This window comes from Sturnira hondurensis, unplaced genomic scaffold (genome assembly GCF_014824575.4).
Source record: "Sturnira hondurensis isolate 20B ecotype Veracruz unplaced genomic scaffold, ASM1482457v3 Scaffold0009935, whole genome shotgun sequence".
Taxonomy (NCBI): domain Eukaryota; kingdom Metazoa; phylum Chordata; class Mammalia; order Chiroptera; family Phyllostomidae; genus Sturnira; species Sturnira hondurensis.
Window position 1 is genome coordinate 2,481,228 of NW_028082566.1, and position 10,846 is coordinate 2,492,073.

The following is a 10,846-nucleotide window of genomic DNA, read 5'->3' on the forward strand; positions in this document are numbered from 1 at the left end:
TGCTACCATGAATTGAATTTCTATCACTATATAAACACCAGCATGATATAATCAGAAATACTTTAAACCATAGAGGCACAATCTTGATCAGTTTAAGACTTTTGTATTCAATCAGCTAACCTTTTTCTGAAATGCAGTTTAAATACATAAATGAAGAAAGGAAACCAGATTATTTATTTAGGTAGGTGCCCTTTAATTTAAAATACTGACTCGTGTCTGTGTTGACAAGTTGGTAAATGAAGCCACCGCACCACCACTATAACCTCACCCCTGACACCCAAGTGTACAGCTTCCTTTGTAAGATGTAAATGTGGGGTTTGGTGCAACTGATATACTTATTTGAAAGCAGTGATTGGGAGACCTGAATCTAGCTAAAGCTGTGTTGTTCAGTGGATCGGTGGTTTGAGTGACTCTCATTATTTCAAGCAATGATAACTTCTATCACTAAATTAAAAGAAAAGAATAATAAACCCAACAATCTGTAAAGTGTCTTCTAACCCTATTGTTCCATAGCTATGGAGAAAACAGTATGAAAAAGAAAGAACAGCTACAGGAAAAGACAGTTGAGATGACGCCCCAAGCCCCATGAAAGATGTGTTCACTGGGAATACTCTCAGCCAGACAGACTGATTCTCTGCTGTTTCCATTAATCATGGGACAGTACAGCAAACAGCAGTCAAAACCAGGATTATCTGATAGTCTCTTATCATTACCAGAATAAGTGTACAATCCGTAGCACCTAATATAGTTAATCTTACCTGTTTCTATACTGAGGCATGAAGCTGGATTTCCTTTAGGACAGGACATCATTTCCCAAGAATCGGCAAATGGCTGCGATGTCTTTTCCAATATGTTCTGACTTGACAGGAAATCATCCTCGGCTCTGTTGTTGTAGGAGCCACAGAGCCCTGCAAAAGGGCACAGGATCAGAACACCTCTTTACCTTTTCAATTGTTTGGACTCATATCCTAGCTTCACATCCAGTTCTTTGTTCAAATCAAAACTGTAGGAGCTATCTAAGAGAATGTCTTGATTGTTCTTTATATATATAAAAGTAACGATAGGATTTGCCATAATTGTTTTGTTTCTTTTGTTTGACCTCAATGATAGTATGTAAGAGCTGATTTCTGTAATAAGAAAAACCTCATTGGAAGATATGATGCATTTGAAACATCATTTTCAAAAGATTTATATTAATAATACTTTCATTTATTCTACTATAAATAAAAACCTTAATCATGTATATTAACAAAATGATACATAACTTATTATCAACTATCACTTAACAAAAGCCTTAATTTAAAACCTTAAAATGTTTAAAGTATTGAAAATTATATTTAAACTATTTAAATATATCGAGAAAATTTTTTCCATTTGGGAATATATTTTATAATAAATAATATTGTATTTACTATAAAAAGAAAATTGGAATTATTTTAGTGCAATATGAAAAGGAAGATTGGTAGGTTAAGTAAAAATGATTTATGGTTTAATGTCATTAACAGACCATTGAAAATTACAATGAATCGTGATCACATTAGAGCCTTAGAAGTAAAAGCAAAGGCGGAGCACTTACCCACTGTGTCTGTGAATTGGTTGGGCGGCATGGAAACATATAATTGCATCACGGGAAGAATCTGTATTTGCATTTTTACATGAAAGTCTGTTTCTACTTGAAAGTATGAGGGAAATGCCTTGAATATCTGTACTTTGTCTGTTAAAATAATTAAAATTAATAGCAATCATTAACACATTAAAGTTTTTCATTTCTTAAAGTGCTTTCATTCTTTAACAGATGTTAAAACAGAAACATTTAACATCATTAACACTTCAATAAATAGATACCCCTTACATTTATGTTTAAATGGTATTATTAGTGGTATTATAAAACTTACCTGAGTAGTAATCATTTTGATTTCCAATCTTGTCATTTGTGACTGTTCCATCTCTGTTGAATATATATTTGTCAACTGAACCAGACTGAAATTTAAAATACACCATTAGTTCGTATTCATTTACAAAATAATTTCACTTTAATGTAATAATGAACTTGAATTTTTGTCTCATAAAACATGGTTAATTTGGATAAATTTATAAATATCTAAAACACAAAAAAATCTAAAGCATTTTTCATACTTTGCTTCATCGTTTCTCATACCAACTCTCTGAGGAAGGTTGTAAAGGTCACTTCATTCCCAATATATAGATGAGGCAATTAAGAGCCTAGAAGTTGGCTGGATTCTCAAAGGTCAAACAGCTCGAAAGTGCCAAACACCAGGGTGATTGTTCTCTCTCTTCATTTAGGTCTATTTTCCCTGAAAATGTTAGTTTCTCGTACATGAAATTCTAAACAAATAGAACTGCCTTCTTAAACAGGCCACAGAATTTAATAATTTTATAAGCACATAAGGTTGTTCTAGTGCACTATAGTTAGGACATCAGTTGTATGCCTATGCTAGTTTTTATATATTTGAGGATCCTTGGAACTATCCAGCTCTCCCAGAGACTTTATCAATTTCTGTATCATCTTATTTGTGTTTTTAATCTACATAGTAAACCCTCTCTTCATCAACCCCCATAATTCTGAATTTGTGAATTGATCTGATTGTGCTTTTAATAAACTTTAGGAAGCTGATGACTTACCGAATTCAAGAGGAGCGTAACACTATTTAAGCACGTTCCTGACTGACCACTTGGACATGGCCGAAGCTCAACACTAACAGACCAATCTTCATCCTGTTTTTAAAAAATTGCATTTCATTTAAGTGGTTATTACAATGTTATTGATTATATGTTACTACCATGTGATTCATTCACAATACATGTTAGCATTGTATTTTCAATTAAATTTATTAGGGTAACATTGATTAATAACATATACATTTCAGATCTACAGCTTCATGTTTACAACCTTCATATATTCCTTGTGTGCTCAGCACCCAAAGTTTAGTCTCCTTCTACACCATAATGCTTACCTACAGTCCTTCTGTTCCAAAAACAGAAACCCGGTTTAGTCCACAGTGTACTCTAAAATTGGCCAAGTGCTTACAGATTGTCCTAGTATCTTCTATCAGCTACATCTATGTCATGTCTGATTGGTGGTTTTTTACAGTGATTATTTTTTCTTTACTTTTTTGTCTTCTCTTTCAAGGGAACCATGCCGCATTATGGAAACTAAGGGGAATTAAAGGCAACCTGGCTTGTTTATTCTCTGGGCAACCCACAATGTCTGTTTTAAATCCAATGTGGGAGATATTTCATTTGCAAAATTGTTATATAGTTCAAGTTGGACATTGACTTCAAGTTCTCACTTAAAATCAAGGAATCTCTAAACTGTAAGAAGCAAATATTCCATACATTTTGGAACATTTCCCTCTCACTTTTTCCATCCCGTATCTTCATGGATTACATGAGAAGCGCAGAAAGAAAGAAAGGAAATTTGGGAAACTACTTTTAGCAGCAGCCAATACATTTCTTAGATTACTGGACATCTCATACTTTAGGAATCACAAATTTTGCTCACTTTGTTTCTTATCAGGAAGACTAAATAAAATTACTTATTCTCATGCTAGCTAAAAGGCAGAAACTACAAAAAGAAATCCCCCCTCTTATCACAGTTCAAATGACTTGAAGTGTTAATACTGGAGAGAATTTAAATATAAGGACAACCTCTACCACACTGATATATTGTATCCTAAAAACTAAAAATAAGTGTAAGAGAATAATGATGAAAGAGGGAAATGCATCATAAAATGTAAAAGATGGGGTCATTTGAGTCACTAGTGAACACATGAAAGAAAAGTAAAAGAACAAGTAATTTTCCAATGTATTTAGAAAACTATTAGTGATAAAAGTGGCTTTTTTTGTAAGGTAGGGATTTCTAAAGGGCACTGGTAGTACTGGTTGTCGATGCCGAAAGGGGAGAGCAGACAGATACAGGAATATGTGACTAGGGATTGAAGGGCTGTTTGGTTTTTATTTTTTAAATAGTAATTGGAGGCAAAGATTGTGCTTCAAATTGGCTAAAAAATAGCTTGGTGCCCGCATCGGTTTTCTCGAGTGCTCCAGGCTAGTACATACGTGGATGGCCAAAAAGTGACAGTTCCCAGGGTGGTTATATTTTTCACCATCAAAGGTGGTAATTGAACTTCCTTCCACCTTACATCTTCCAGGACACAGCGCTTCAGTGCAAGACCACTTTGCTTCCTGGCACGTGCTGTTAAAAGAAAATGGTTTTGTGAAAGGTCAGAAATCGTGTTCTGAAAACATTACAACTTACACTAAGATGCTGAGTTGAGCTTTATTAGTTGAGCTTTATAAGACTTGCATTCTCCACCCAACTTCTCAGCTCATAAAACGCCTCAGTGACAGTGGCATCCTGGTATTTTAAAAGACTTGAATTCTATTGAATAGGATAATAACACCTGCCTGCATTAAACTTATAAACACTTGTAAACTGAATTTGTTTATGTGGGGCACATTTCACTGTTAGCATTGAAACACATGCTATTTGCCACATTGTAGACCTGCACCATCCAATACACTAGAGTCATATAGCTACTAATTATTTGAAATGCGGCCAGTTCAGAGTCAGATCTGCTGTGAGTGAAACACACACAGCCATCGAAGACAATATAAAAAAATTGTAAAATCTCTTGTAATTTTGTATCCTAACTTTATGTTGAAGTGATAATACTTTGGATATATAAAAATAAGATGAAAATTAACTTCACACGGTTGTTTCTTTTTTTAAATGCATCAACTAAAAAGTACTAGTTATCTATGTGGGTGACATTTGTGACTCAAACTATATTTCTTCTGAACAGCATTTTTATAGACATTTAATCAACCATAGCTATTGTTATTCACAATTATCACTAATAAATTATTACCACACCAGTGAAACATTTCCTATTTTTAGGGAAATATTATACTATAAATAAGAGATTGGTTTTCGTTGAGCCAAATTAAGTCCTCAGAAGGATATTACTTATTTCTAGAGAAGTTCTTCAGAGTCCTGCAGAAACTTGCAATTTCAGGAAAAAGTAATGATGAGTAATGGGGAAATCTCTCCGGTCAGCAAATTGTTGCAGCAGTCAAAAGGAAGAATTAAGCTAATTGTTCGAGAGAAATAGTCCCCCCTAACTTTTGGCACATTCAAATCCACTCCGGGAAACATAGCTTCACCAATGTAGCCTCATATGAAGCTATTTGAGAAGTGTCGGGTTGTTTCTGATTGTACATTTTATTAACTATTCTTGGTAATTAGCACAATTATTGTTTCACTATTGTAACCACACCCTTGTATTATTCTTTGCTTTATTTATTTGCAAGCACCAACTGGATTACTATTGAAAACACCATTTAAGTTAGTGAAGAGCATTATCTTTGAAAGATGCACAGAAAGGTCACATAGTTTATACAAGTAGCACATTAAACATTCCTCAAAAATTGAAAGATAAAATATCAACACTGAAATGAGGCTGCTTTTCTTAAGGAAAGTTTATTTTAAGGTGGATTTAGGGCTCATTTCAAATAAAATTAAAACAATAGTATTTTTTTACCACCAGCAAAATGTGGACACAAGCATACACGTACCACTGAGAACCACAGGGTCCTTTCCGGACTTCTCCCGACTGATAGACGTTTCCGTTAGATTCACAGGGACACTCGGCCTTCAGTACACATCTCCCTTTCTCTCCAATATCATCCAATAGATAACCTAGAAGATATTATGTAAGATTAACCTCAAAACCATATAAACATCAGTATATTCTCAAGTAGTATATTGTGAAATCACTGTTGAGCTCATTCTTCCTAGTGTTGACATGAACTTAAAGTGGTGATTCATATTTAAGCAGTTACTACTTCTTTGAGAACTGGCAAGCGTACAATTTTCTGAGCTACAGACCAGTCCTACAGAGCCAAACACACAGGATGATCTGTGGGATTTCACAGTTCTCAGGTACTGTAGTGCTTGAAATGCACACTGACTTTAAAGTTCTCTCTCTAACCCTCACCTGCAGTTTGTTAGAAGGCTGGACTATGAATAGGTAAATCCACCACCTATCTTGTTAGGGATAATATCCCACTATAGTTGAGTCATTTCATTTTCAGATGTTTTGGTGTAAATATTACCTTCTGGGCAGGTGCAGCCACTCACACATTCACTGTCTTGAAAAGGAGCCACATTAGAACAAGTTGCAGGGTTTGAGAGACCACATTCTTTGTAGATATGTTTTTCTGGGCATTTTGGTTTTTCTGGAGAAATGTAGAAATATGTATGCATGAATATTAGAGGAAAATTAATCTAATAAATGTATAATATTCTAATGGGGATCTTCTCGAATGGGATCCTTTGAGTCTAATTTTCAAGATATAAGTCTTTAAAGCTGCTCAGTACAAATATAGTATGCCAATGCTTATATTTGTATTATTAATGATAGAAAATTTAATATGGATGAAATGTATATCATAGACAATATCATTTAATTCTACTTTGAAATTGACATTATACTTTTACTCTAAGTACTATACAGGGGTGTGCAAAAGTAGGTTTACAGTTGTTCATATGAAAAGTAATACAATGATTAATAATAATACAAGAATAAACTGTGTTTCCTGGGCAGACAACTGTAAACTCAATTTTGCCCACCCCTGTATAGTAGTCTCTGATTTGCAATCCACAACAAAATGCAAAACCTACCACAAACCACATCAGAATCTTCTCGCCAGGATTCATAGGTGCCAGGACCATCTGAGGCACAAAGGCGGGACAGTTCTGAGTAAGTGTCACATGTGGACTTTCTGTCTCCTTGTCGGCAGTATTCATCAATGCAGATCGCCTTGTAGTCACTGGACAAAGCACTAACCTTTCCACATTTCTCAAAATAGGTTCCAATAATTTTGTTACAGTGCTGTAAAATAAAAACAAAATTTTACTAAATTGTAAGAAAATGGACAAATGAGTATTGCAGAAGAAATAAATGCAGGAGCACTTTTTGTTTGCATAATACCCTGTCACTCTGACAGGGAGAGTTGTTGGAGGCTGGCTGAAGGGAAGGGTTTTGAAATATTACAGCTGGCACAGTTACTCCTAAAAGACTGCTTAGTTTCTGGCATTTGGATTGCTATAAAACAACTTCAGAAATTGTACCTGAACTCATCTAAATTTCTGTAGAGGTAATATGAAATTTAGAATTGAGAAAGAATAAAAGGTGAGAAAAGGAGAGATTGGTAAATATCTGAAATTGGATGGTAAATGATTGAAACCACAAAAGACAAAAGGATATTGGCCATTCGCTTTGTCTGCTTATATTTGATGAGTAAACAGACGGCAGGAAAACACAGTGACTGTTTCACTTGGCGTGGGTCATGTGAGTTTGCTCTGGAAACAACATATTTGTTCTCATGTTGGTTAAGGAAGTAAAGACATATTAACACAAAATGCTCAAAATTCAATACATTTTAACTACTACATAATTGTTTCCTATTTTGACCAGGGGCTTTTCCCCCCCAGAAAATTGGAAAGCTATTGCCAAAAAATGCACAATTTGCACCAAGTAAACCCTATAAAATGAACCAAAATAAAATCTTCAAAGATTGTTTCTTCATCTATTGGCCTTTGCATATCTTTCTCACTAGATTATAGGTTCCTTTAAATCAAGAAATATCACTCTAACCTATGGACTTAATACAAATTTATGTATGTATTCAACTAACATTTTTAAGCAATAAGGAGTAACTTACTCCAAAATATGCAACTACTATAACAGTTANTGTCTGCTTATATTTGATGAGTAAACAGACGGCAGGAAAACACAGTGACTGTTTCACTTGGCGTGGGTCATGTGAGTTTGCTCTGGAAACAACATATTTGTTCTCATGTTGGTTAAGGAAGTAAAGACATATTAACACAAAATGCTCAAAATTCAATACATTTTAACTACTACATAATTGTTTCCTATTTTGACCAGGGGCTCCCCCCCCCCCCACCAGAAAATTGGAAAGCTATTGCCAAAAAATGCACAATTTGCACCAAGTAAACCCTATAAAATGAGCCAAAATAAAATCTTCAAAGATTGTTTCTTCATCTATTGGCCTTTGCATATCTTTCTCACTAGATTATAGGTTCCTTTAAATCAAGAAATATCACTCTATCCTATGGACTTAATACAAATTTATGTATGTATTCAACTAACATTTTTAAGCAATAAGGAGTAACTTACTCCAAAATATGCAACTACGACAACAGTTAACACACTATTACAGAACTCATACATAATCTTATAGAAAACATATGAAAAAAACATGGGAAATTATTATAGATGGTACCTTATCACAAGTACTAATGAGTAGCATAGGATAAGAAAGAAAAGAGAAGGCATTATAACTGCAAAGATCAGGGAGTTTTCAAAGGAACATAGTAGATGATTTGATATTGATATAATCTCATGGCTTAATTTGATTTGCTACAAGATGACAAGATGATTATAAATGTACCACCCATTTTCTCTAAAACAGAAATCTCTTCTATCTGCACATATCTTGATCTTGATAATTTTGCTCCAGATTAAAAGAGGAATATATGAACATTAATTCAGTCATCAAATGACTCTATCAAATTCTACAAAATGTAATTACACAAGGTTGGAAAATTCAGAGTAAGTGATGATTATTTTCAAGTATTATAACCAAAAAGATTACCTGTAACTATTTTTCTGTATTATTAATTTTTTAGGGGGAAAGAAAAGGAGAAAGGGAGAGAGAAACATCAATTGACTGCCTCCTGCATGTGCCCTGACCAGGGATCAAACCCACATTTTGGTGTAGGGGACAATACTCCAATCAACCATGACACCTGGCCAGGGCTACCTATAAGCTTTTTCTTGAAGAAAGTAAGGGATACAAAGGATGCCGATTGAGATTAGCTATCTGGAGTAAACGAAAAGAAGCAGGTGCAGAAATTAGTTCTTAGCGACACAGTTCAATGGAATTCTAAACCATGAGAGTCAAGTTAGTATCTATCAAGAGGTAAAAGTGGATAGGTAAAGCTTGTCAATTTATGGAGAAATTAAAACCCCACTGTGGAGAGCGAGACTCAATTAAGATGGCACCAATCCTGGCAACTAAGATAGCATCGAGGCAAGCTATGTTTAGGGCTTACACAGTAGAGTAATGACCCAGAGTGATAATGCAATCACTTGAGCATGAGCAGTGCAATGTGGTAAACAGTATGTGTTTGTCTGAAGGGTAATGCCCCCTCTCAGAGCACGCACAGTAGAGCAGCATAAACCATGTGTGCCTATCCAGTTGCACAAAACCACATGTGTTGATCAGAAGCTGACACAACATTGCATCACACAACAGTACACAAGCAGAGGACTTCAGACTATAGGCAATTCATCCCAAGAGTGAATCCCTTTGGGACATCCTGCACATTCCACCTTGGGAGGAAGAGTTCCACCACAATCCCATCCTTCTGACTCTGCCTTGCATGATGTCGACCACCCCACAGCTTCCCAGATCTGGACCTGATCTGGACTCTTGAGACTTAGGTTCATTATCCCCCAATTCTCTTGTGTGATATTATGACTGATTGTTTCTGAATGTTATTGCTATTGATCCATTGTTATTGATTGAGATTGAACTTGCATCGATAAAAGCTGAATGAATAGCATAGTCACATGTGTTGACTCACTGTTATTCCTTGGTGCTGGCATTACCTGTAGGGCTGGTGGCCATGGAGGTGGCCTGGAGCTTTTGGTTCCTAAGGCCCAGGTTAGAGGTCCTGAGCAAGATCTCAGAATGACTTATAGGAAAAACTATATTGTGAGATGTTTACTCATGGCAACTATGCAAAGAAATCAGAATTGTCACACTAATATATAGTTAATATCATAATGTTTTAGAAAAAAGCTTACTTTCAAAATATATTTTATTGATTATACCATTACAGTTGTTCTATTCCACCCTGCACACTCCCTCCCCCACCATTCCCCCCCTTTAGTTTATGACCATGTGTCTCAAGTTCTCTAGATTCTATATTTCCCCTACTATTCTTGCCCTGCCCCCTGTCTATTTTCTACCTACCATCTATGCTACTTATTTTCTGTATCTTCTCCCCCTTCTCCTCCTCCCACTCCCCTGTTGCTAACCCTCCATGTGTTCTTCATTTCTGTGGTTCCACTCCTGATCTATCTGTCCTATTGGTTTGCTTTTGTTTTAGGTGTGGTTGTTAATAACTGTGAGTTTGCTGTCCTTCCACTGTTCATATTTTTTATCTTCTTTTTCTTAGATAAATACCTTTAACATTTCATATAATAAGGGCTTGATGATGATGAACTCCTTGAACTTGACCTTATCTGAGAAGCACTTTATCTGTCCTTCCATTCTAAATGAAAGCTTTGCTGGATAGAGCAATCTTGGATATAGGTCTTTGGATTGCATGACTTGGAATACTTCTTTCCAGCTCCTTCTTGCCTGTAAGGTCTCTTTTGAGAAATCCACTGGCATCTATAGTTAAACTAAAGCTGAGAAACAAACTATAGGGACACTGGAAAGGAAGCTGTTGCAGAATTCGAAGACTAAGATATGAGTGCTTAGAAAGGATGCTGGCTATCTTAATTAAAACCAAGGAGAATATTGCTGAAATTTGCTACTCGGAGAAATATTAATTTCTTACCTGTACTCCATCTTCACAAACTTCATAGTTTTTACTAAGAGCTTTGGGGCAATTACCAGAAATTTTGCTATTGGCAATGTGCTCATTGATATCTTCCCCTTAAAAAGAAAGCAATGTTTGGTTTACAATATTCATTATATATACACATACTTTTCAAGATAA

General features: G+C 35.3%; 1 protein-coding gene across 1 annotated transcript in view; it reads right to left on the minus strand.

The window, feature by feature from the left end:
* MUC19 (mucin 19, oligomeric) overlaps positions 1–9,563 on the minus strand; it is a 35,269-nt gene extending 25,706 nt beyond the window's left edge. The window contains exons 1-9 of the mRNA XM_037058179.1: positions 9,447–9,563; positions 6,707–6,917; positions 6,139–6,261; positions 5,599–5,722; positions 4,081–4,216; positions 2,644–2,736; positions 1,896–1,980; positions 1,577–1,714; positions 759–908 (exon numbers count right to left, since the gene is read on the minus strand). Coding sequence (XP_036914074.1) covers positions 759–908; positions 1,577–1,714; positions 1,896–1,980; positions 2,644–2,736; positions 4,081–4,216; positions 5,599–5,722; positions 6,139–6,261; positions 6,707–6,917; positions 9,447–9,563 — 1,177 coding nt within the window. The remainder of the gene's footprint in view (positions 1–758; positions 909–1,576; positions 1,715–1,895; positions 1,981–2,643; positions 2,737–4,080; positions 4,217–5,598; positions 5,723–6,138; positions 6,262–6,706; positions 6,918–9,446) is intronic.
* Positions 9,564–10,846: the final 1,283 nt, after the last annotated feature.